This window comes from Oncorhynchus kisutch, linkage group LG10 (assembly GCF_002021735.2).
Source record: "Oncorhynchus kisutch isolate 150728-3 linkage group LG10, Okis_V2, whole genome shotgun sequence".
Classification (NCBI taxonomy): Eukaryota; Metazoa; Chordata; class Actinopteri; order Salmoniformes; family Salmonidae; genus Oncorhynchus; species Oncorhynchus kisutch.
The window spans coordinates 66,491,999-66,517,501 of NC_034183.2; the positions used below are offsets into that span (position 1 = coordinate 66,491,999).

Sequence of the window (25,503 nt, forward strand, 5' to 3'; positions counted from 1 at the left end):
TGCTAATCCCCAGGAAAAGATGCCCCCTTTTCTCCATTATACTGAGGCTTTGCATTTCTGAGTGGGGGGAAATGAATAGAATTCCCACAACACAAAATAAAACAATAGCAGCATTTCCCAGGCTTCCCAAACATCACATGGGCATGGGTATGCATTTAGGTTGTGGGTAAGATCCAAAACAGCAGAGGTCCAGTGTCAGATCAGGTGATGGTGCATAAGTTAACTCACGATTCATGAACATAACTTTATAATTGTCTTCTGAACTACCTCATTACTACTTCATAACTTCTTCAGTTATGCATTCATGATTGCATAGAGAGAGATGCTGAGTCACTGGATGTGTGGGGCCCCTTAGGCTCTGGCTCAGCACTTAAGAGGTTGGAAAAACAAACTTGTCACTCTGTAGTTGGTCTCCTCTCTTCCTTTTGATGACAAAGCTCTCTCTATCACTCCTCTGAGTGGATAGAAACTGTGCCACACCACTGAGACTCCAGAGAGATAGAGATAAAGAAAAGGGGAGGGAGAAAGAGTAAATATGTAGAGAGACACAGAAAGAGAGAGATAAGTTGAAAGAGCTAAAGAGATGGAGAGAGGAGTAAGTAGAGCATGGTTCTCCTCGGTATAAGAGGTCTGACTGTGTCTCTGCCATGGATTTTTAAATGAAAGGAAGATAGGTTGCTCCAGGCTCTATAGAGAGACCACTTCACATTCCTGAAGCTCTTGCTTTTGTTTTCACTTTCTTGTTCCGTTTAAAAAGTTGCTCTCCTCCTTCACGACCATTCATCATGTATTTCCCACAAGGCAGTGGTGCTGTCTCCCACCGAATACTGGACCACCCTGTCCACTCTCTCTCTCTCTGTCTCTGTCTCTCTCTCACCCAAATATCGAAGGCTGGGTCACATGTAGCATAGGTAAAGGGGTATACTGTACATTGGTAAAACACAGATATCAGATGTAAATTGTGTAGACTACTCATCCTTCCCACCTTCATAACCTCCCATGTTAAGACTTATTTGGTGACATTTCCAAAGTCGTGTCTAAGTATGTACACACAACGGGATAATATCTGAGACTCGCTATGTACAATAATAAAATATGTATCCTAAATTCCCTTTGTTGCCACTTTCATCTCTCACTTGTATATGCCTAGTCCAGCTAGCATAGAGTCTCCATACAGACCCAACAGGTGAACACACACTCATACAGACTTCCATTACAGCATCTAGCTAAGTGTACAGTGTGTGTTGTAGAGCTCACCTATCTGTTCCTGTCTGTGTGTCTGTGTCTGGACCTGGGCTGCATGCTGCTGCTCCTGCAGACTCTGGCTGTCCACTGAGATGCCGCTGTCGCTGTGCAGCTTCTCCCCCTCCGGCGTCACCGTTTGATTGGCTGCTGTGGCTTGGTGGTTGTTAGCCGGCTGTTTGTTCTGCTTGCAGCTGTTCCACCTGGGAAGGTGTGAACGGAGAAGAAGTGAGTCAAGCCCACAACACTGTGTTCCCAGAAGTGGTTTAATTGATGTGATACAAGTAATGGACGTTTTGTGATTGGGATGGTCATCAGGAAACGTGGAAGGGAAGAGGAGTGATCAGTCATCAAACATCTCTGAAAGTCTTCCAGTAAACATAAAGGACCAGCAGGGAAACAAGCCTCCTGGCTTCATAGTGGTTTTATCCTCAGTCATTTTTACTGTAATGTTGTCTCTGGCTGGAACAGCCTCCTAGTCGTAATGATCCAATCTAATCAATCAGTCAACAAGGCCTTTTAACAGACCGTGTTGGACCTGTTTATACAGTGGAAGGAGACAGATATTAAAGTAGCCCCGTAACTTTTTGCGTTGACGAAGTAGCCACTCGGATTTCAACTGGACTGCACTTTACAATCAATATTGGATTTGATGATGAGCTTGTTAACTTGGTACATGGTGTGTTTGAATCGGTGTGTATGTGTTGTGTGCAAATGCTTGTGTGTATATGTGTGACCTTTGTGTGTGTGACCTTTGAAATGCATTATGGTGTGTGTGTGTGTGTAATCATGTGGTGTAACTGGGTCAATATCTTGCCATTCCACAACAGGCCTGAATATTTCACCATACAGTCGCTCTCTATTGGGCTCCCTGCCTTTCTTTAGCCATGGGCTACATCACTCAAACACCATCCTGCCTGTCACTCCCCTTCCCTGACAAGTCAACCTCTCTGTCCTATTTCACTCTCTCTCCCTCCTCCAGCCTGAGACCCACTGTCTGCATACATGTATCATCCTCCCTGCTTTGTCTCTGGTCCTATCTGTGTGATAGCTGCTTCTATCTGTGTGATAGCTGCTTCTATCTGTGTGATAGCTGCTTCTCTCTGTGTGATAGCTGCTTCTATCTGTGTGATAGCTGCTTCTATCTGTGTTGCTTTTATCTGTGTGATAGCTGCTTCTATCTGTGTGATATATTCTTCTATCTGTGTGATAGCTGCTTCTATCTGTGTGATATATTCTTCTATCTGTGTGATAGCTGCTTCTATCTGTGTGATATATTCTTATATCTGCGTGAAGCTGCTTCTATCTGTGTGATAGCTGCTTCTACATGTGCTCATATCCTATCTCCCTGCTTTGTCTATGCTCCCACTCCATGGCCCCTCACCTTTTGAAGACGATGTAGGCCACCAGCCCCACCACCACAGCAGCCAGGATGGAGCAGTAGATGGGGATGAGGTTCTCGTTGAAGCCCGGTCTGATGAAGTGAGGGCTGGTCTGGGCCGTGGTGCTCTCTCCCCCCGGGGAGGGGCTGCTGGAGCTGTCTGGTGGGAAGATGTCTGTGAAAGAGGGGGAAGACAGGTCCAGGGGAAAGGTGGGAGAAGTGTAGGACGGGAGGAGAGGATCTAAGGATAGTGAAGGAAGAGAGGAAAACGGAGAGAATGCTATTATATAAGTGAGGAAGAGGTCATTTTCGTATGAGGTCATTATTTTATGGTAAGAATGTTTTATTTAAAAAAATCACACACTTAACCAGCAGTAATTAATAGCCAGTTTAGGAATACATTATCATTGGCTAAGCAACCTTCATCAAGTCTCCTTGGAACCAGCACATGGTACTGTAGTTAGCACACCGGTATATCAAAAAGGGAATTTACAATGGGGACCAGGGAAATAAAAACAAACCAAAGAGATACGTTTCCCCATAATGTAAAAATAACATTTCATAAACTATAACTGTATACATCCTTCTTCAAGTAGTTCTGAGCCTGGGTTTAGTCACGACGATGTCCCTAAGCAGATGTTTGAGTGACAGTGCACGCACACATGTGAATGCTTGTTCTTATAGGCAGATGGGCTCCGGCTAAGATGCTATCTGGAGAAAAAGGGGGAATGCTTCTAGAGGAGGAGGAGATGGGAGAAAACTGTCACTCACCCACATAATAACCCAAGCCCAGCAGCACATCATGACTCTCTCACCAGGGTCGCATCCCAAAGGGCACCCTATTTCCTACATAGTGCATTACTTTTGACCAGAACTCATAGGGCTCTGGTCAAAAGTAGTGCACTATTATAGAGGGAATAGGGTGCCATTGGGGACGCAGTCCAAGTTATTCTCTATATGGGAGCATGACTGTGATCTCTGTACATAACATGACACACACCATGTGGAGTACCCACAGTACAAAGTCAGGGGCTTTAGAGGGTCAGTGTGTTCAGCTTAACCTCTGGTGCTGCAGGCCAGGCCTGGGAGGGCAGCAGTAGGAACTCTCTCTCTTTCTCTCTCTCTCTCTCTCTCTGCTACTGGAGGGGTCTGGTTTTCATCAGGCTTAACTCACTAAAGAGGAGACATTTTTATAAATTGTCCCATTTCCTCTCTCTCTTTCTGTTTCTCTGTTAATTGCATTAATGAACAACTGCTATTTTCCAGTGTGCCAGCAGCACCATTCACCATGGCTGCCTAGAGGCCTTCTTGCTTCTGCTTCCCTTGGCAACGTACATACAGCACAGGACAACTCAGTCATGTTCTTTGTAGTGGTTACCCTGTTATCTGCTGTGTCACGCACTCCTACTGTGTGTGTTGTGTAATAAAACTGTTATGCTTCAAGCATTAGATGTAGTTACAGTATGTCTGCCAGTATCCACACCCCGAGGGGAGTGTGGTGGATGGTGGAGATGGGGCTTGTCTCTCTCTGTGGTGGTGTGATTATGAAGGAGTAATCCCCAACAGAACAGAACCTCATGCAGGCTTCCTCAGCCCTCAAATAATATGATTTATAAACACTGGGTCAGACCAAAAAGTCAGAAACATTCCACAGGGATGTTGGTCTGTTGACACCAGGCAGGATGGGTCCATGGACTCATGCTGCTTACGCCAAATCCTGTCTCTGCCATCAGCATAAAGCAACAAGAACCGGGATTCGTTGGACCATGTGACGTTTTTCCACTCCTCAGTTGTCCAGTGTTGGTGATCGTGTGCCCACTGGAGCCGCTTCTCCTTGTTTTTAACTGATAGGAGAGGAACCCAGTTTGGTGGTTTTCTGCAATAGTCCATCCGTGACAAGGACCGACGAGTTGTGAGTTCCCCAGATGTCGTTCTGCACACCACTGTTGTACTGCCCTGTTATTTGTCTGTTTGTGGCACTTCTGTTAGCTTGCCCGATTCTTGTAATTCTCCTTCGTCGTTGCTTATCCACAAGTTGTTGTCGCCCACAGGACTGGCGTTGACTGGATTTTGTGTTTGTTGCACCATTCTCTTCGTAAAAAGCCCAGGAGGCCAGCTGTTTCTGAGATACTGGATCCGGCGCACCTGGCACCGACGATCAAACCAGACTCAAAGTCACTTAGGTCACTCGTTATGCCCATTCTAACATTCAGTCCAACTGAATGCCTCGATGCCTAACCCTAACCCAAGTGACTCACTGTCTGTAGGAGCGATCCATTTTTGTGAAACGTGGTGGTGTACTTAATAAACTGGCTGGTGAGTGGATATTTCCACACTATGAGTGAGGTTGGTATAATACTGTGAAAATGATAATGCCATTTTAGTGAAAGAGCTTTGAAAATACTGCCTGAAATTTCTGCCTGTTTTGGTGGGATGGAATTTTGACATCACCAGGCTGTAAATTAGTTAAAATAAGAAAGAGTTCCAAACCTCTCTGCCAATAACAGCTAGTTTTCAGTTTTCCCCACCCCACTTGAGAAATTGCTCTTTGCTAAGAAGCTATTTTTCTTTCTTTTTGAACATTTGAATTCAAAACAATCACTGTAAAGTACTTAATCGTTACACAGAAATGATTTGATATTGAGATTAAAATGGCTGCAATGGAACTTTAAGAACACAGTGAAGTATGAAATGGCAGTCCTGGTCAGTGATGTGGTCTCTTGACATTTTGACACAAAGTTAAGCAGTGGACCATCACAATAATAACGAACTGTCGAAATTCAGCACTTCTTTTTATTACTGACAAGGCTATTTTTCAGTTTTTTTCTCCACATTGATTGAATGCATATTTATTTACGCTCCCCATGGACACTGATGGGAATCTTAGGGTACATTTGTTAAATTCTGCAGCTTGTTAAGACTCAGATATCTCCTGGCTATTTCTTTGGCGATGACAGGACATTCCTTTGTCCGTAGGGAGGGATAGGTTTACTGAAACTGTAGAGAATACCGTTCCACACTGGACACTCCCTGCTCACAGCCACGTCACACCAAGACACAAAAATAAAACTCAACCTATTTAAAGGCATGGTATCGATTTCAGGGAATTATGTTAGGTCAAGGTCAAGTCACAAGTGTGTGGCCAGTAGGAATGGTAGTCACGTTTCCAGTTTGTCAGTCCCAGTGCAGGTGTAACAGAACATGCTTGAACTTTCAGGAAGTGCGCTTCTCCTTCCAACTCTATTGACCAATCAGTTACAGTCAGTTTAGCATTATGGTGATAAAACAAGAGGATCCCTAAGATGAGATTTCCACAATCAAATTCCCCTCTTTCCACTTTTTCCACTGTGTGAGTCATACAGTGCATGCAGCGACTACGTTAGCCATATAATTCTACAATGACCACACACACACACCATTTATTCACACCTTTGGAGACGGTGTGTGTGAGTTCTGATAGCCGTGTCCATTTCATCCGGTACCCTACGGATGGCAATCTGGGGTGATCACAGTGTGTCAGAGTGACTCAACACTCACTGTCACCAACACAAACATTCTCTTTTCCTCCTTCTAGCTGTATCTCCTTTTTCTCTCCTTCTTTCTATATTCCTCTGAACCCCTTGCCCTCTTTCTCTCTCTTTCTCCCCATTCCCTTTCTCTCTGTTTTTCTCTCATATCTCATGCTTACCTGCGTGCATGCATCAGCCCTGTGCTGATCTAGAAAGTAAGGCAGTTAACCGGGAAATAAACCTGTGGCTCCAGTGCCAGTGTCTCGGTCGGCGAAGCGTGTTACCCAAAGGCAGTCGTGGTTTAACTGTTTTATTTCAGCTTCAATGGATTTAAACGTCTCTGAAACAAATAAAACTTCCCTGAGCTTTTATGAGCCCAGGCTGGTGAATAACTGTTTATTAGGGGGAGTGGACGAGGATAGAGAAATGCTATTCAATTGTATTTTATTTGGCATTTTATTTGTATTATTTTTATTTATTGTAAAGTTAACCCTATACATGCCTTCAGAAAGTGTTCGTACCCCTTGACTTACTCCACATTTTGTTGTTATAGCCTGAATTCAAAATGGATAAATTAGATTTTTTCCTCAACACACAATATGACAAAGTGAACATGTTTTTTATTTTTTTTTGCAAATGTATTAGAAGATTAGAAAATTCTCACTTACATAAGTATTCACACCCCTGAGTCAATACTTTGTAGAAGCATCCTTCGCAGCAATAAGCATAGATCTTCAAGTAGATTTAAGTCAAAACTGTAACTAGGCCACTCAGGAACATTTACTGTCTTCTTGGTAAGGCACTTTAGTGTAAATGTGGCCTTGTGTTTTAGTTTATTGTCCTGCTGAAAGGCAAATTCATCTCCAAATGTCTGGTGGAAAGCAGACTGAAGTTTCCTCTAGGATTTTGCCTGTGCTTAGTCCATTCCATTTATTTTTTATCCTGAAAAACTCCCCAGTCCTTATTGATTACAAGCATACCCATAACATGATGCAGCCACCACTATACTTGAAAATATGGAGAGTGGTACAGGTGATGTATTTATTTGCCACAAACATAACACTTTATATTAAGGGAAAAAAGTAAATTTCTTTGCCACATTTTTTGCAGTATTACTTTAGTGCCTTGTTGCAAACAGGATGCATGTTTTGGAATATTTGCATTATGTACAGGCTTCCTTCTTTTCACTCAATTAGGTTAGTATTGTGAAGTAACTACAATGTTGTTGATCGATCCTCAGTTTCCTCCTATAACTGCCATTAAACTCTATAACTGTTTTAATGTCACCATTGGCCTCTTGTTGAAATCCCTTGCAACGGAGTTAGTTGTAGTTAATAACTTCCCCATGCTCAAAGGGATATTTAACCCATCTTCCAATAGGTGCCCTTCTTTTTGCGGCATTCGAAAACCTCCCTGGTCTTTGTGGTTGAATCTGTATTTGAAATAAACTGCTCAACTGAGGGACATTACAGATAATTGTATGTGTGGGGTTCAGAGATGAGGTAGTCATTCAAAAATCATGTTAAACCCTAGTATTGCGAACAGAGTGAGTCCATGAAACATATGTGACTTGTTAAGCATATTTTTACACCTGAATTTATTTAGGCTTGCTATAACAAAGGGGTTGGCTACATCTACATTTCAGCATTTCATTTTGAATTAATTTGTCCAACAACAAAAAAAATATAGAAACATGATTCCACTTTGACATTATGGGGTATTGTGTGTAGGCCAGTGACAAAACATCTCAATTGAATACATTTTAAATTCAGGCTGTAACACAACAAAACATGGAAAAAGTCAAGGCACTGTATTCCCTCCTTGGTTCCTTGCAGTCAAGTTGGGGTGGAGGACAGTTATCAAACACACCACACGCACAATGACCTCTTTATCTATCAGAGAACACTCTCCCACTGTCTCATTACGGCCTATCTCTATCTGCCTAGGCCTCTTGTAAACACCACACACACACACACACACGCACACAGACACACACACACACACTCTCCTCGGATGAAATGATTCAAGTTGGCGTTCTGCTTTCCATAGAGAGTGAGAGTTAATAGGGAGAGTGGGGGTAGAGAGTCAGAAAGGGACAGTATTAGGAGAGTGTATGGGAGCGAGGGGGAGAGTGGGGGAGAGAGGATGGGAGGGGGAGAGAGGAGGTGAGAGGATGGGAGGGGGAGAGAGGAGGTGAGAGGATGGAGGAGAAGAGGAACAGAAGCACTGCTGTAAAGTGCTCTGATTAGCAGGAGTAATTACACTGCAGCAGTGAAGCACTGAATGACCCACTCCTCCCCTCATCCCTTTTCCCCCTCTATTCCCTCGGCCTAACCACTCAAGGCTGCTCGGGGAGAAAGGGGGGAAGGAGAGAGAGGAGGAGAAGAGAGGCTGAGAAAGAGAGAGTGGGGAAGAGATAAGGAGGGAGAGATAAATAATTTCTCCATCTTTATCTAAGAAGGGTCTGTAGGTGATAAACTGAGTCATGAAAAGCTAAACTTTAGTGTTTAAGGAATTGTGCAATAAAACCTGTCACACACACAGTCTGCACACTCACCGACACACACAACTAACCGCATGGTGGAGGAGAGAGACCGCTGAGCTGAGAGATGAAGAGATGAACAGAGAGGGAAGGAGAGAGAGAGATGTGAGCTGAGAGAGGATGAGAGAGAGTTGTGAGCTGAGAGAGAGAGCGAGAGAAAGATGTGAGCTGAAAGAGAGAGGGAGGTGAGCTGAGAGAGAATGTGAGCTGAGATAGAGAGGGAGGGAGAGATGTGAGCTGAGAGAGGGAGAGCTGAGAGAGAGCGAGAGATGTGAGCTGAGAGAGCGAGAGAGAGAGGGAGAGGGAGAGAGATGTGAGCTGAGAGAGAGAGATGTGAGCTGAGAGAGAGAGAGAGAGAGAGATGTGAGCTGAGAGAGAGATGTGAGCTGAGAGAGAGAGAGATGTGAGCTGATAGAGAGAGAGATGTGAGCTGAGAGAGGATGAGAGAGATGTGAACAGAGAGAGAGAGAGAGAGATGCGAGCTGAGAGAGAGATGTGAGCTGAGAGAGAGAGAGGTGTGAGCTGATAGAGAGAGAGATGTGAGCTGAGGGAGGATGAGAGAGATGTGAACAGAGAGAGAGAGAGAGAGATGTGAACAGAGAGAGAGAGAGAGGTGTGAGCTGATAGAGAGAGAGATGTGAGCTGAGGGAGGATGAGAGAGATGTGAACAGAGAGAGAGAGAGAGATGTGAACAGAGAGAGAGAGAGAGATGTGAGCTGAGAGAGAGAGAGATGTGAGCTAATAGAGAGAGATGTGAGCTGAGAGAGGATGAGAGAGATGTGAACAGAGAGAGAGAGAGATGCGAGCTGAGAGAGATGTGAGCTGAGAGAGGATGAGAGAGAGTTGTGAGCTGAGAGAGAGAGAGAAAGATGTGAGCTGAGGGAGAGAGAGAGAGAGAATGTGAGCTGAGAGAGAGAGGGAGAGAGAGAGATGCGAGCTGAGAGAGAGAGAGATGTGAGCTGAGAGAGAGATGTGAGCTGAGAGAGAGAGAGATGTGAGCTGAGAGAGATGTGAGCTGAGAGAGATGTGAGCTGAGAGAGAGATGTGAGCTGAGAGAGAGAGAGAGATGTGAGCTGAGAGAGATGTGAGCCGAGAGAGATGTGAGCCGAGAGAGATGTGAGCTGAGAGAGATGTGAGCTGAGAGAGATGTGAGCTGATAGAGAGATGTGAGCTGAGAGAGAGAGAGAGAGATGTGAGCTGAGAGAGATGTGAGCTGAGAGAGAGATGTGAGCTGATAGAGAGAGATGTGAGCTGAGAGAGGATGAGAGAGATGTGAACAGAGAGAGAGAGAGATGCGAGCTGAGAGAGAGATGCGAGCTGAGAGAGAGATGTGAGCTGAGAGAGAGATGTGAGCTGAGAGAGAGAGAGATGTGAGCTGAGAGAGGATGAGAGAGAGATGTGAGCCGAGAGAGAGAGATGTGAGCTGAGAGAGAGAGAGATTTAAACCTGAGAGAGAGATGTGAGCTGAGAGAGAGATGTGAGCTGAGCGAGAGAGAGATGTGAGCTGAGAGAGAAAGATGTGAGCTGAGAGAGAGGGAGAGAGATGTGAGCTGAGCGAGAGAGAGAGATGTAAGCTGAGAGAGCATCTAAGTCTGTGTGGGTCCTGCTGCAGAGTGTTCGGTGCTCATAAAGGTCACTCAGTGAAACCTGAGTGTGAGCAGGAGAAACCCCAGCACTCTTATCGACCCTCCAGTCCACACAGAACAGCACAGCACATCTGATGCACCCCCCCCCCCCCCCTCCCCCTCTCTCTAATCATTCTCTCATTGTGAGTGATTGCCACTTGGAAACAGCTGGATATGAAGGGAGTATGTGAAAATGCCTGCCACACACACACACACAGACACACACACACACACTGTGTCAGCAAGATTGAAATCTAGTATCACACACATTGACTGAGTTAGGCCTAGATTCAATCAGATCAAGCGTTAACCGCCGAAGTCTGGATAATTTTTAATTGCAAAAACGGTTTGAATAGTCCACTGGCTCCCAGAGAAAAGATTTTGATTGGATGTTACATTTCAAGAACCCTCCCCCACACTCCCGTAGAAGGGGTGCTGTGTGTTATGTGTGTCACTGATATCTCTCCAGTAGTTGTGGCCTATGCTAGTTTCAAGTTATGAAAGGTGGCCGACAGTCTGCAATTGATTTTCATTGAATTTGAAAGTGGATTATACTGGTAAAGTCAAACATCACAAAACGTTCTAAACCACTCTGGTGACAGACTTTTTCCCTGTCTCCATTCATCGACATGGCTGATGCTGCACTTTGTTACCACCGCAAATATCGAGAAACTAGTTTTTATAAGGACCCAAAAAACTGAGGCAGTGGGAGAACCTAGAAAGTAAATACAAAAACAATGTATTATTAGCTAGCTAGCTGGCTACAGTGAAAGGTGGCCACATGTAGGGTAATGCCAGGTGTAGGACTTTCAAAATCCTAACATGGCTGAGCCTCTCACTGTCACGTCCTGACCTTAGTTCCTTTTTTATGTCTCTATTTTGGTTTGGTCAGGGCGTGAGTTGGGGTGGGCATTCTATGTTTTTCATTTTATGTTTTGTTCTGTGTGTTGTATTTCTATGTGTTTGGCTTGGTATGTTTCCCAATCAGAGGCAGCTGTCAATCGTTGTCTCTGATTGAGAACCATACTTAGGCAGCCTGTTCCCACCTGTGTTGGTGGGTAGTTGTTTTCTGTTTTTGTATTCTGTACCAGACAGAACTGTTTCGGTTTCTTTCATCTCTTTTGTTGTTTTTTCATTCAGTGTTCAATTCATAAATAAAAATGAACACGTCCCACGCTGCACCTTGGTCCTCAACTTCTTCAACCCACGACAGCCGTTACACTCACACTAAACAACCGTCTTTCCTGTAGTATTTTGTTGTCTTGCCAACGTAGTGGTGCCACACTAAACAATGTGGCACAGACAGGGCTCACACACTAACCATGTAGCACAGACAGGGCTCACACACTAAACCATGTGGCACAGACAGGGCTCACACATTAAACCATGTGGCACAGACAGGGCTCACACACTAAACCATGTAGCACAGACAGGGCTCACACACTAAACCATGTAGCACAGACAGGGCTCACACACTAAACCATGTGGCACAGACAGGGCTCACACACTAATCCATGTGGCACAGACAGGGGTCACACACTAAACCATGTGGCACAGACAGGGGTCACACACTAAACCATGTAGCACAGACAGGGCTCACACACTAAACCATGTGGCACAGACAGGGTTCACACACTAAACCATGTGGCACAGACAGGGCTCACACACTAAACCATGTGGCACAGACAGGGCTCACACACTAATCCATGTGGCACAGACAGGGGTCACACACTAAACCATGTGGCACAGACAGGGGTCACACACTAAACCATGTGGCACAGACAGGGGTCACACACTAAACCATGTGGCACAGACAGGGCTCACACACTAAACCATGTGGCACAGACAGGGTTCACACACTAAACCATGTGGCACAGACAGGGGTCACACACTAATCCATGTGGCACAGACAGGGGTCACACACTAAACCATGTGGCACAGACAGGGGTCACACACTAAACCATGTGGCACAGACAGGGGTCACACACTACAAGATTACTCACTTGGTCGTGAGGATTGTTGATTGCACGTTCTATGGTATATTTCTGAACACATAATTGAATGTGCATCCTGCCACCTACTATGCCGGAGGGAAACAGGATTCCCCAAAAAACAAACCACCCAAAAATAAATAAATAAAGTAAATCAAAACGTTTTTGTTAAAATATAAAAACAGATCTGATCCCTACACAGACTCAAGAGGAACCTGGAAGGGTAGGTCTTCCGGCGCCAGTACCCCTTGAAAGTCTTCAGATGTAAAAGCCTTACGTCAGTTTGTCCAGTTTCTTAGACTTCTTTGAGACTTGTCCTGTATAGCTTATTACTGTGGAAATAAATGCAACAGATTCCACCCTTTTAACACACAGGGTATCTTTTGTCTGGCAGAAAACATTTACTACAGGCTGTGGTGTATCCAGTACCATATCTTCCCTTATGCTGCTCAGGTCAATAGAATTCTGGTCTGACCAATCGGATTCCACGCTTCAAGATTGCTTTGATCACGTGGACTGGGATATGTTCCGTATAGCCTCAGACAATAACATTGTAACATACGCTGACTCGGTGAGCGAGTTTATTAGCAATGGCAGCATTCGCACAAAACTGAAAGCGCGAACCACCGCTTTTAATCATGGCAAGGCGACTGGAAACATGACCGAATACAAACAGTGCAGCTATTTCCTCCTCAAGGCAATCAAACAGGCAATGCGTCAGTATAGAGACAAAGTAGAGTCGCAATTCAACGGCTCAAACAGGGTCTATGTGGCAGGGTCTACAGTCAATCATGGATTACAAAAAGAATACCAGCTCCGTCGCGGACACTGACGTCTTGCTCCCAGACAAACTAAACAACTTCTTTGCTCGCTTTGAGGACAATACAGTTCCACTGACACGGCCCGCTACCAAATCCTGTGGGCTCTCCTTCTCCGTGGCCAACGTGAATAAAACATTTAAACGTGTTAACCCTCGCAAGGCTGCAGGCCCAGACGGCATCCCTAGCTGCGTCCTCAGAGCATGCGCAGACCAGCTGGCTGGTCTGTTTACGGACATATTCAACCAATCCCTATCCCAGTCTGTTGTCCCCACAGAATTCAAGATGGCCACAATTGTTCCTGTTCCCAAGAAAGATAAGGTAACTGAACTAAATGACTATCGCCCCGTAGCACTCACTTCTATCATCATGAAGTGCTTTGATGCAATCACCATCACACTGCCCTATCCCATCTGGACAAGAGGAATACCTATGTAAGAATGCTGTTCATTAACTACAGCTCAGCATTTAACACCCTGGGTCTCGACCCCGCCCTGTGCAACTGGGTCCTGGACTTTCTGACGGGCCGCCCCCAGGTGGTGAGGGTAGGCAACAACATCTCCACCCCGCTGATCCTCAACACTTGGGCCCCACAAGGGTGTGTTCTCAGCCCTCTCCTGTACTCCCTGCTCACCCATGACTGCGTGGCCATGCATGCTTCCAACTCAATCATCAAGTTTTCAGACGACACTACAGTGGTAGGCCTGATTACCAACAATGACAAGACAGCCTACAGGGAGGAGGTGAGGGCTATCGGAGTGTGGTGTCAGGAAAATAACCTCTCACTCAATTTCATAAAAGCAAAGGAGATGATCGTGGACTTCAGGAAACACCAGAGGGAACACCACCCTATCCACATTGACGGGACTGCGTGAAGAAGTTGGAAAGTTTTAAGCTCCTCGGCGTACACATCACAGACAAACTGAAATGGTCCACCCACACAGACAGTGTGGTGAAGAAGGCGCAACAGTGCCTCACGAGCCACTGCCTGTCCACCATAACACCACTTTAATAATGTTTACATATCCTACATTACTCATCTCATATGTATATACTATATTCTACACCATCTACTGCATCTGGCCTATGCCGCACTGCCATCGCTCATCCATATATTTATATGTACATATTCTTATTCATCACTTTACATTTGTGTGTATTTGTGTGTATTAGGTAGTTGTTGTGGATTTGTTAGATTTTACTGCATAGTTGGAACTAGAAGCACAAGCGTTTCACTACACTTGCATTAACATCTGCTAACCATGTGTATGTGGCCAATAAAATGTGATTTTACTTGTTTTCTCAATTCTTTTAATCGCCTCTGCATAGGAGATTTGATTGACAGCTCTAACTTTTGCCACCTTCTTCACCTTCACAGGGCACTCCAGGAACTCAGGATCATGATCCCCACCACAATTGCAACACCATCATCTTTCTACACACCATTCTTCAGAATACTCTGTTCGTCTGCACACACTTGAAATGTCTGCACACACTTGAAACGTCTGCACACACTTGAAATGTCTGCACACACTTGAAATGTCTGCACACACTTGAAACGTCTGCACACACTTGAAATGTCTGCACACACTTGAAACGTCTGCACACACTTGAAATGTCTGCACACACTTGAAATGTCTGCACACACTTGAAATGTCTGCACACACTTGAAATGTCTGCACACACTTGAAACATCTGCACACACTTGAAACGTCTGCACACACTTGAAACATCTGCACACACTTGAAACATCTGCACACACTTGAAACATCTGCACACACTTGAAACATCTGCACACACTTGAAACGTCTGCACACATTTGAAACGTGGCCAAATCCTTTAATATTCTTACACTGCAGTGGTTTGGGGACGAAAGCTTCCTACATAACCAAGCTTCACATGCGTAGGTATTTGCTCTTTATCGAAAAACCAACAGAATGCTTCGACACAGTCTGCATCTGCGTCTTGCCTAAACGTGATAGTTTGCCGATGAAGAGAGATGCCCCAATGAATGTTCCAAGAGTCTAAGGGTATATCCTATATGCCATGGGTCATTGTGGCTAGCTACTTCTTGTCACTCATGCTAGCCTTTACAACCAAATATCACTTCAGAAATGTCAACATTTTAAATATTGACATGGCCAGCATTGTAGACCATTTCTCCCCTCTTGCTGTAGATTTAACTGATCTAGAAATAACAGAGACATGCTGTTAAAACCAGCATGCTGTAAATGTTCTCAAATGTTTTGTCACCACTGCTTGTTTTGTACATGTTTTTGTCCTCATGCACTGTTGCTACTAATCTGGTGAGCACCAAATTTGTCCTCATAGACCACCGTCTTGGGAACAGAACAGTCATGGCAATGGTTTGATGGCGTCCACATGTTTCCGTGTGACCTTATGGGTGCATGACTGTGGCTCCTTTCACATGCCAGAGTCCCCCTGACACACCACACAGGGCAAGGTCACCCAGAGCCACCCCATACTGCCACTACTGTCCCTAGCACTGTCCCTAGTCCTGTCCGTGGCCAGCGGAACACAACACAGGGTCACAGAGAAGAAGACAGAGCCCCGAGGTCAGAGGTGAGAGGCGCTCTGGTTGTGTGCTGTCTTTATCTCCACTGCTGGTGGTCCTCTATATGGTACAGCACAAGGCTGCATTGTACCCTACTGTACATCACTCATAATAGAAGGCCTGACATAGATGTTCACTCACTGTATGAGGCACACATGGTGCGGTTTGACTGAATTTCTGCAGTCCATATGACTCTGACTCTCACACAACTTATGAGTGATATAAGTGATATTCCCAATTCTCACATTTAGAGAGAGAAAGCGAAAGAACACTGTATATAGAAATAATATGACATTTGAAATGTCTTTATTCTTTTGAAACTTCTGTGAGTGTAATGTTGACTGTACATTTTTATTGTTTATTTCACTTTTGTTTATTATCTACTTCACTTGCTTTAGCAATGTTAACATATGTTTCCCATGTCAATAAAGTCCTTGAATTGAATTGAATTGAGAGAGAGAGAGAAGAAGGTAGTGAGGAAAACAGAGAAGGGAAGAGAGGACACAATTTCTTATTTCATGTCTGGACTAGTTCATGTGATTATGAATTGGGAAGGTTCTGGACATGCTCATGTGATTATGAATTGGGAAGGTTCTGGACTGGTTCATGTGATTATGAATTGGGAAGGTTCTGGACATGCTCATGTGATTATGAATTGGGAAGGTTCTGGACATGCTCATGTGATTAGGAATTGGGAAGGTTCTGGACATGTTCATGTGATTATGAATTGGGAAGGTTCTGGACTGGTTCATGTGATTATGAATTGGGAAGGTTCTGGACATGCTCATGTGATTATTAATTGAGAAGGTTCTGGATTGGTTCATGTGATTAGGAATTGGGAAGGTTCTGGACATGCTCATGTGATTATGAATTGGGAAGTTTCTGGACTTGTTCATGTGATTATGAATTGGGAAGGTTCTGGACATGTTCATGTGATTATGAATTGAGAAGGTTCTGGATTGGTTCATGTGATTATGAATTGGGAAGGTTCTGGACATGCTCATGTGATTATGAATTGAGAAGGTTCTGGACATGCTCATGTGATTATAAATGGGAAGGTTCTGGACATGCTCATGTGATTATAAATGGGAAGGTTCTGGACATGCTCATGTGATTATGAATTGGGAAGTTTCTGGATTGTTTCATGTGATTATGAATTGGGAAGGTTCTGGACATGCTCATGTGATTATGAATTGGGAAGGTTCTGGACATGCTCATGTGATTATGAATTGGGAAGGTTCTGGACATGCTCATGTGATTATGAATTGGGAAGGTTCTGGACTTGTTCATGTGATTATGAATTGGGAAGGTTCTGGATTGGTTCATGTGATTATGAATTGGGAAGGTTCTGGACATGCTCATGTGATTATGAATTGGGAAGGTTCTGGACATGCTCATGTGATTATGAATTGAGAAGGTTCTGGACATGCTCATGTGATTATGAATTGGGAAGGTTCTGGACTGGTTCATGTGATTATGAATTGGGAAGGTTCTGGACATGCTCATGTGATTATGAATTGGGAAGGTTCTGGACATGCTCATGTGATTATGAATTGGGAAGGTTCTGGACATGCTCATGTGATTATGAATTGGGAAGTTTCTGGACTTGTTCATGTGATTATGAATTGGGAAGGTTCTGGACATGTTCATGTGATTATGAATTGAGAAGGTTCTGGATTGGTTCATGTGATTATGAATTGGGAAGGTTCTGGACATGCTCATGTGATTAGGAATTGGGAAGGTTCTGGACATGTTCATGTGATTATGAATTGGGAAGGTTCTGGACTGGTTCATGTGATTATGAATTGGGAAGGTTCTGGACATGCTCATGTGATTATTAATTGAGAAGGTTCTGGATTGGTTCATGTGATTAGGAATTGGGAAGGTTCTGGACATGCTCATGTGATTATGAATTGGGAAGTTTCTGGACTTGTTCATGTGATTATGAATTGGGAAGGTTCTGGACATGTTCATGTGATTATGAATTGAGAAGGTTCTGGATTGGTTCATGTGATTATGAATTGGGAAGGTTCTGGACATGCTCATGTGATTATGAATTGAGAAGGTTCTGGACATGCTCATGTGATTATAAATGGGAAGGTTCTGGACATGCTCATGTGATTATAAATGGGAAGGTTCTGGACATGCTCATGTGATTATGAATTGGGAAGTTTCTGGATTGTTTCATGTGATTATGAATTGGGAAGGTTCTGGACATGCTCATGTGATTATGAATTGGGAAGGTTCTGGACATGCTCATGTGATTATGAATTGGGAAGGTTCTGGACATGCTCATGTGATTATGAATTGGGAAGGTTCTGGACTTGTTCATGTGATTATGAATTGGGAAGGTTCTGGATTGGTTCATGTGATTATGAATTGGGAAGGTTCTGGACATGCTCATGTGATTATGAATTGGGAAGGTTCTGGACATGCTCATGTGATTATGAATTGAGAAGGTTCTGGACATGCTCATGTGATTATGAATTGGGAAGGTTCTGGACTGGTTCATGTGATTATGAATTGGGAAGGTTCTGGACATGCTCATGTGATTATGAATTGGGAAGGTTCTGGACATGCTCATGTGATTATGAATTGGGAAGGTTCTGGACATGCTCATGTGATTATGAATTGGGAAGGTTCTGGACATGCTCATGTGATTATGAATTGGGAAGGTTCTGGACATGTTCATGTGATTATGGTGCTGGGACATGTGTCCTCTTTTTTCCTCACTACCTTCTACTCTCTCTCTGTCTCTCTCTCTCTCTTTCGATCTATTTCTGTCTATCTGTCTCTCTAACTCTTTCTCTCTTCTCTCATTTTAATCTCCCTCTCTCTGAACAGAGATGTCCCTGGCTGATCAGAAGCAGGTGTTTCTGCCTTTTTGAGAACCCAGAAACAGCTGTCAGTTTGCCTCCTAAATGACACGGTACTCACTATGTAGTGTACTACTTTTGACCAGGACATGCTACAGGCTCTGGTTAAAAGCAATTCACTATATAGGGAATAGAGTGCCAATTTGGACATAGCCTATGTGTGGGTGAGAGAGTGGTTCTTCCTCTCCTGATCTTTCTGGATTTATCTTTTCTCAATCTGTTTCACAACTAACTGAGAACTGCCAGCCGCGGCCAAGAGATGACAGAACATTAAAAGAAGAGCGATTTATGACCCCCATCTGCCTGACAAGCATCTCCAGCACAGTGCAGCAGGTGTCCACGGATATCCCACTTGCATTTGCAACGTGGCATTTCTGGCCCAGGCAGCATCCAAGCCCAGCACACAAACCTCACCCAAGTCGCCCATCCAAAAAGTAACTAATCCTAGTAAGTGTCCAAGTTCCAACTTCCGAACCGAATATCCAAAACCATTACGGAAATATTTTTTCCAAAACCCAAAATGAATGTCCATGATCCAAAACCAATATCAAGCCTTGTTTTGATCACCTTTACAAAACCTTGGAACTTTCTAGTCCTACTGTACCAAAGGTCATCTGGAGGTGGCGTTAAGGACTTCTGTTATACATTTGATAATTTCCTTCATACAGTATATTTACTGGAACTCAAACCTGCTGGTCCCATAGACCTAACCCAGCCTGTGGAGCCAACACATTACTATAAACCTAACCCAGCCTGTGGAGCCAACCCAGGTCCCATAGACCTAACCCAGCCTGTGGAGCCAACCCAGGTCCCATAGACCTAACCCAGCCTGTGGAGCCAACCCAGGTCCCATAGACCTAACCCAGCCTGTGGAGCCAACCCAGGTCCCATAGACCTAACCCAGCCTGTGGAGCCAACCCAGGTCCCATAGACCTAACCCAGCCTGTGGAGCCAACCCAGGTCCCATAGACCTAACCCAGCCTGTGGAGCCAACCCAGGTCCAATAAACCTAACCCAGCCTGTGGAGCCAACCCAGGTCCCATAAACCTAACCCAGCCTGTGGAGCCAACCCAGGTCCCATAAACCTAACCCAGCCTGTGGAGCCAACCCAGGTCCCATAGACCTAACCCAGCCTGTGGAGCCAACCCAGGTCCCATAGACCTAACCCAGCCTGTGGAGCCAACCCAGGTCCCATAGACCTAACCCAGCCTGTGGAGCCAACCCAGGTCCCATAGACCTAACCCAGCCTGTGGAGCCAACCCAGGTCCCATAGACCTAACCCAGCCTGTGGAGCCAACCCAGGTCCCATAGACCTAACCCAGCCTGTGGAGCCACCCCAGGTCCCATAAACCTAACCCAGCCTGTGGAGCCAACCCAGGTCCCATATATCTAACCCAGCCTGTGGAGCCAACCCAGGTCCCATAAATCTAACCCAGCCTGTGGAGCCAACACATGAATATAAACATAACCCAGTCTGTTACCAAAGCAGGGAGGTCCATATATTGCAGCAGCAGTGGACCTCCCAGAGGCTGGGCTTATTATTCACTGACATGGCTGATTTCATGCCACATCCACCCTACTGGATTGACAGCTTCCTGGGTATGTGCTCCAGTGCTGCAGCCTGCCCTGTAGTGCATCTGTGTTCACCGTGCCTGCAGAGGGAATACCTGGCCTCTAGTTAGAGCGTTTGGAGATTATGCACTGTCTCTGTGTTGACACTCCACCACTTCTTGACCTCTGTGACCGCTGTTCTGTTTTTTCTGCAGTCTGACAATTTGGCCTGCATGGCCCTCTGACCCTGACTGTAGAACAGACACATGTGGAAGTCACCCCTGTTGACCTCCTAAATTCACATGAGAAAGAAAACATTGTGATAGAGACATACAGGCCTTTACTATACGACCCTGATAGGACAGGAGGGCAAAGGTTACCATAAGTTCCCAGACGTTACTGCTACTGGCTAGTGTGCAGGTTGTGTGTGTGTATGTTGCTGTGAGTGTGCGTTGGTTCTCTTACTATGGCAAAAGGAGTCGCTGACGGGGGTGCAGGCGCTCAGCTCCACCTCGATGCCCTCATCACATATGGTGCAGGGCAGGCAGGGGTCCAGGGAGCTGTCCCGGTCAGAGTAGGTGTCGTCTATACACTCCTCACACACCGTGTCGTGGTTGTGCTCGCAGTGTGCCAACACGCCCTGGCCCGCCGGGCACACCGTGCAGGGCTCACAGCGCCCAGACACCTCATTCAGGTAGTAGTTGTAGTCACACACGCAGATGGCATTATTGGAGTCAGTGCAGGGCGTCTGCATGCGCATCAGACCTGTACACATGGTGCAGGGGATACAGGTGTCTGTGTGGCTGTAGGTCTCTGAGTAGGTCTCACCTGGAGGAGAAGAAAGAAGAGGGGGATAGAGAACAATGAGGGGAGGATGAGACAGAGGGGAGAGGGGGATGGAGGGAGGAGAGAGAGAGACAGTCAGTCTAATGACATGAATCATGTTTACTGCTGCTGTGTTCATCGAGAGGGGGACACAGTGATCCAGTGGGCTCTGGATGATTTGTGTTCTGAGACATGAAAGGTGCTCTTGTTAAGGAAGGAGTCTGAAGCCCGCCGCGCTCATTACTAGATTGATCTCTGTGTGGACTGTACCGACTGTACTGTAATGATATAGCTCTCTACTGCTCTGAACAGACGATGAGATGACCTGTATTCAAAGTTAATCAAGCTGGGTTTGGCACAAATGATCACTGGCAATTTGATGCTTGGCCACTCTTCATCATTTTAAAGTATGTTTCAAGCTATTTCTGAAAAGAATACATACGTCTAACAATATTGAGATGTATAAACGTAGCGCACGCCATACACATGTTTCCCATTGTAAATCAGACTTGTCATGAAACTGTGCGTGTGTGAACAAGCATTATAACTCTGCCAGGAAAACGCCCTCCATTCACCTGACTATAACACCCTCCAAAACACTTCATTGATTGTATATTCAAAAATGTTTTAATTAAAATGCAACAGCCCACACTTCTTTCCAAAAGACTAATTGTTTTGTTTATCAATATATTATTGTGTTTCTTCAGTATCTCCTGCCTTGGGTCTCTGAGATGTCGCACTCCTATCGCACAGCAATACTGTAGCCTAAACCCATACTGTCAAGTCTTTTACACAAGCTACCGGTATATTTACTGTGTAGGAAAAATGTATTCATCTTTTTCAGTAATTTATCCTGTATCTGGCTGTAAAGGGCAGTAATTTATGCTGTATCTGGCTGTAAAGGGCAGTAATTAATGCTGTATCTGGCTGTAAAGGGCAGTAATTAATGCTGTATCTGGCTGTAAATGACAATAATTTATGCTGTACCTGGCTGTAAAGGACAATCATTTATGCTGTATCTGGCTGTAAAGGACAGTCATTTATGCTGTATCTGGCTGTAAAGGACAGTCATTTATGCTGTATCTGGCTGTAAAGGACAGTCATTTATGCTGTATCTGGCTGTAAAGGACAGTCATTTATGCTGTATCTGGCTGTAAAGGACAGTAATTTATGCTGTATCTGGCTGTAAAGGACAGTCATTTATGCTGTATCTGGCTGTAAAGGACTGACACTTTCAGACAGAGAAAACAGTGGCCAATTGTTGTGGACTTGTCAACAATGTTTTGATTTCAATTCCAAAAATAAAACAAATTGATTTTCGTTCTTCTCACTAACAGCAAATGGTTGCATCTTGTTATTATGTTTTTATGAATAAGCGTGTCCTCATATCCCCCATTTGCACAACATACTTACTTGCCTGCTTGCAATACAATACTACAACCAACAGAAAATGTGCGTGGAGGAAAGCACATTCTCAAGCCAAGTTCACTTTTTATAAATGACAACTGGCACACACATGTTTTGTGTTTTATCTTGTAGCTAAGCAATGTTTATGACTATTTGCTGAGCCAGTTGTAGTTGTCTTTATGAAGTTCCATTAGTAGAATGTGCTCTTCAGGAATGTTGGTGTTAGAAGTTGAGCCATGAAGGTGTTGACCCCAAACTGGGTTATTCTCATGCTGAGAGTTCTTAGAGGTACAAAGTCATCCATTAATATTGCATGTTCTTATAGATTTTTTTTGTCAGATATAATTGGAACCCTGCTGAATTATTCATATAGTCTGTTATTTTTGTGGCTGTAGGAGATGAGAGTGACGTTTGGCGGGAGAGGAGGGGAGAGGAGGAGAGGGAGGAGAGGGAAGAGATAAGGAAAGGAGAGGATAAGAGAGGAGAGGAGGAGAGGGAGGATGAGAGGGAGGAGAGGGAAGAGATGAGGAGAGGAGAGGATAAGAGAGGAGAGGAGGAAACGGTGGAGAGGAGGGGCAGGCTGGTTTGAATAACAGAACAGCGGGATCCCCACCAGGTATAGGGTTCCCCAAATCCCTCTGTACTCCTGTGTGATGCTCTTCTAAATGGGGAACAGGAGAGAGGAGGCATCTTCTGCAATGTAGAGCTTTAGAGGCTTCCCTTGCTATTAGAAGCAACAAGTGATGCATGTTTTTGTGTGTCTACATCTGCGTGGAGGAACCGTGTGTATGTGTGTGTGTGTGTGTGTGTGTGTGTGTGTGTGTGTGTGTGTGTGTGTGTGTGTGTGTGTGTGTGTGTGTGTGTGTGTGTGTGTGTGTGTGTGTGTGTGTGTGTGTGTGTGTGTGTGTGTGTGTGTGTGTGTGTGTGTGTGCACATGTCTGTGTGTGTCTGTGTGCACATGTCTGTGTGTGTCTGTGTGTACATGTCTGTGTGTGTCTGTGTCAGGACGAGCAGTGAGAAGTGTTGGATGGCAGTTGTTGTTGTGTTCAGTAAGAGAGAGAGAGCGTATTGCTGGTGTGAAAAGCCCTGCAGCAATGTCCCAGCACTTGCCTTGCCTTGTAAGCTCCTCCAGCATGTAAACACTAGCACAGGCTGAGCCTAATATCTCTAACACCTTGTAAACAGCAGCACAGCTTACTACCTGACAACACAGGGTGTCCTCTCCCTTACTTTAAACACACTGGAAACAGAGAATGTGAGAGGTAACGGCATTGAAACATTAGTGGAGGATAAATAGAACAGGATTGGATAAAACAGGCTCATACCGTGAGAACAGGATTGGATAAAACAGGCTCATACTGTGAGAACAGGATTGGATAAAACAGGCTCATACTGTGAGAACAGTATTGGATAAAACAGGCTCATACTGTGAGAACAGGATTGGATAAAACAGGCTCATACCGTGAGAACAGGATTGGATAAAACAGGCTCATACTGTGAGAACAGGATTGGATAAAACAGGCTCATACTGTGAGAACAGGATTGGATAAAACAGGCTCATACCGTGAGAACAGGATTGGATAAAACAGGCTCATACCGTGAGAACAGGATGTTATTTCCTCTGAGCTTCCAACTCCAACCATTTGAGGTAACACAGTGAAAAACATTGACGATGGTCCAATTTCCAAACATGACAACATGTTACAGACCATCAAAAAGACGATCAAATAGTAAATATACATTCATATGTTTCATAACAATCAGGGAACATGTGACAGGGCAATGGAGAGACCTGAGGTCGAGCTCCCTCCACTGACAGGTGGTAGCCCAGGTCCAGTGTTATTGTTCTCCTACATTTCTCTCAGCAGGCATTTGGCAGTGAGTGGTTCAGATGATGGTCTGGTCTCTTTATATGGCTCTGGCTAGAGGTAGCAGAGCAGCTCTGACATTGACTGAGTGAGTGGGGCCTTCGATCTGGTGGATAAATAACTGACCTTAGGGTAAATAATGATTTGAAGTAGGACTCAGAGCCTTTGTTTTCTTTTCAGTCAGGCTTGACGGTACAACCTTTCCTCAACCTCCCCAATTATCCCGCAGTGCAACAGGCCTCTACCTAATTTTAGCTTGCATGCATAAACCCCTATGCGATCATTGTATATAAACATGTCTAAACGTGACTGTATGCTCCAGAACCATGCACATGTGAGAGAGAGAGAGAGAGAGAGAGAGAGAGAGAGAGAGAGAGAGAGAGAGAGAGAGAGAGAGAGAGAGAGAGAGAGTGTGTGTGAAGGATGATGTTCCGAACCACACTGTCTCTCAGTAAATCAGTTACCATGCTCTCAACCTGACCACCTCCTCTAGATATCTAGCAGTATGATCATCGTGGTTCCTCTCAACCCGACCACCCTCCTCTAGATATCTAGCAGTATGATCCTCGTGGTTCCTCTCAACCTGACCACCTCCTCTAGATATCTAGCAGTATGATCATCATGGTTCCTCTCAACCCGACCACCCTCCTCTAGATATCTAGCAGTATGATCTTCATGGTTCCTCTCAACCTGACGACCTTCCTCTAAAAATCAAGCAGTATGATCCTCGTGGTTCCTCTCAACCTGACCACCTCCTCTAGATATCTAGCAGTATGATCCTCGTGGTTCCTCTCAACCTGACCACCCTCCTCTAGATATCTAGCAGTATGATCCTCATGGCTCCTCTCAACCTGACCACCTCCTCTAGATATCTAGCAGTATGATCCTCATGGTTCCTCTCAACCTGACCACCTTCCTCTAGATATCTTGCAGTATGATCCTCGTGGTTCCTCTCAACCTGACCACCCTCCTCTAGATATCTAGCAGTATGATCCTCATGGCTCCTCTCAACCTGACCACCTCCTCTAGATATCTAGCAGTATGATCCTCATGGTTCCTCTCAACCTGACCACCTTCCTCTAGATATCTTGCAGTATGATCCTCATGGTTCCTCTCAACCTGACCACCCTCCTCTAGATATCTAGCAGTATGATCCTCATGGTTCCTCTCAACCTGACCACCCTCCTCTAGATATCTAGCAGTATGATCCTCATGGTTCCTCTCAACCTGACCACCCTCCTCTAGATATCTAGCAGTATGATCCTCATGGTTCCTCTCAACCTGACCACCTCC

The 25,503-nt window shown here is 44.9% G+C and overlaps 1 protein-coding gene across 1 annotated transcript in view; it reads right to left on the minus strand.

The window, feature by feature from the left end:
• Nucleotides 1-25,503, minus strand: part of LOC109879587 (tumor necrosis factor receptor superfamily member 16) — a 44,305-nt gene that overhangs the window by 7,511 nt on the left and 11,291 nt on the right. Inside the window, exons 3-5 of the mRNA XM_031834834.1 lie at nucleotides 20,576-20,938; nucleotides 2,627-2,864; nucleotides 1,258-1,445 (exon numbers count right to left, since the gene is read on the minus strand). Of these exons, the coding sequence (XP_031690694.1) occupies nucleotides 1,258-1,445; nucleotides 2,627-2,864; nucleotides 20,576-20,938 (789 nt within the window). The remainder of the gene's footprint in view (nucleotides 1-1,257; nucleotides 1,446-2,626; nucleotides 2,865-20,575; nucleotides 20,939-25,503) is intronic.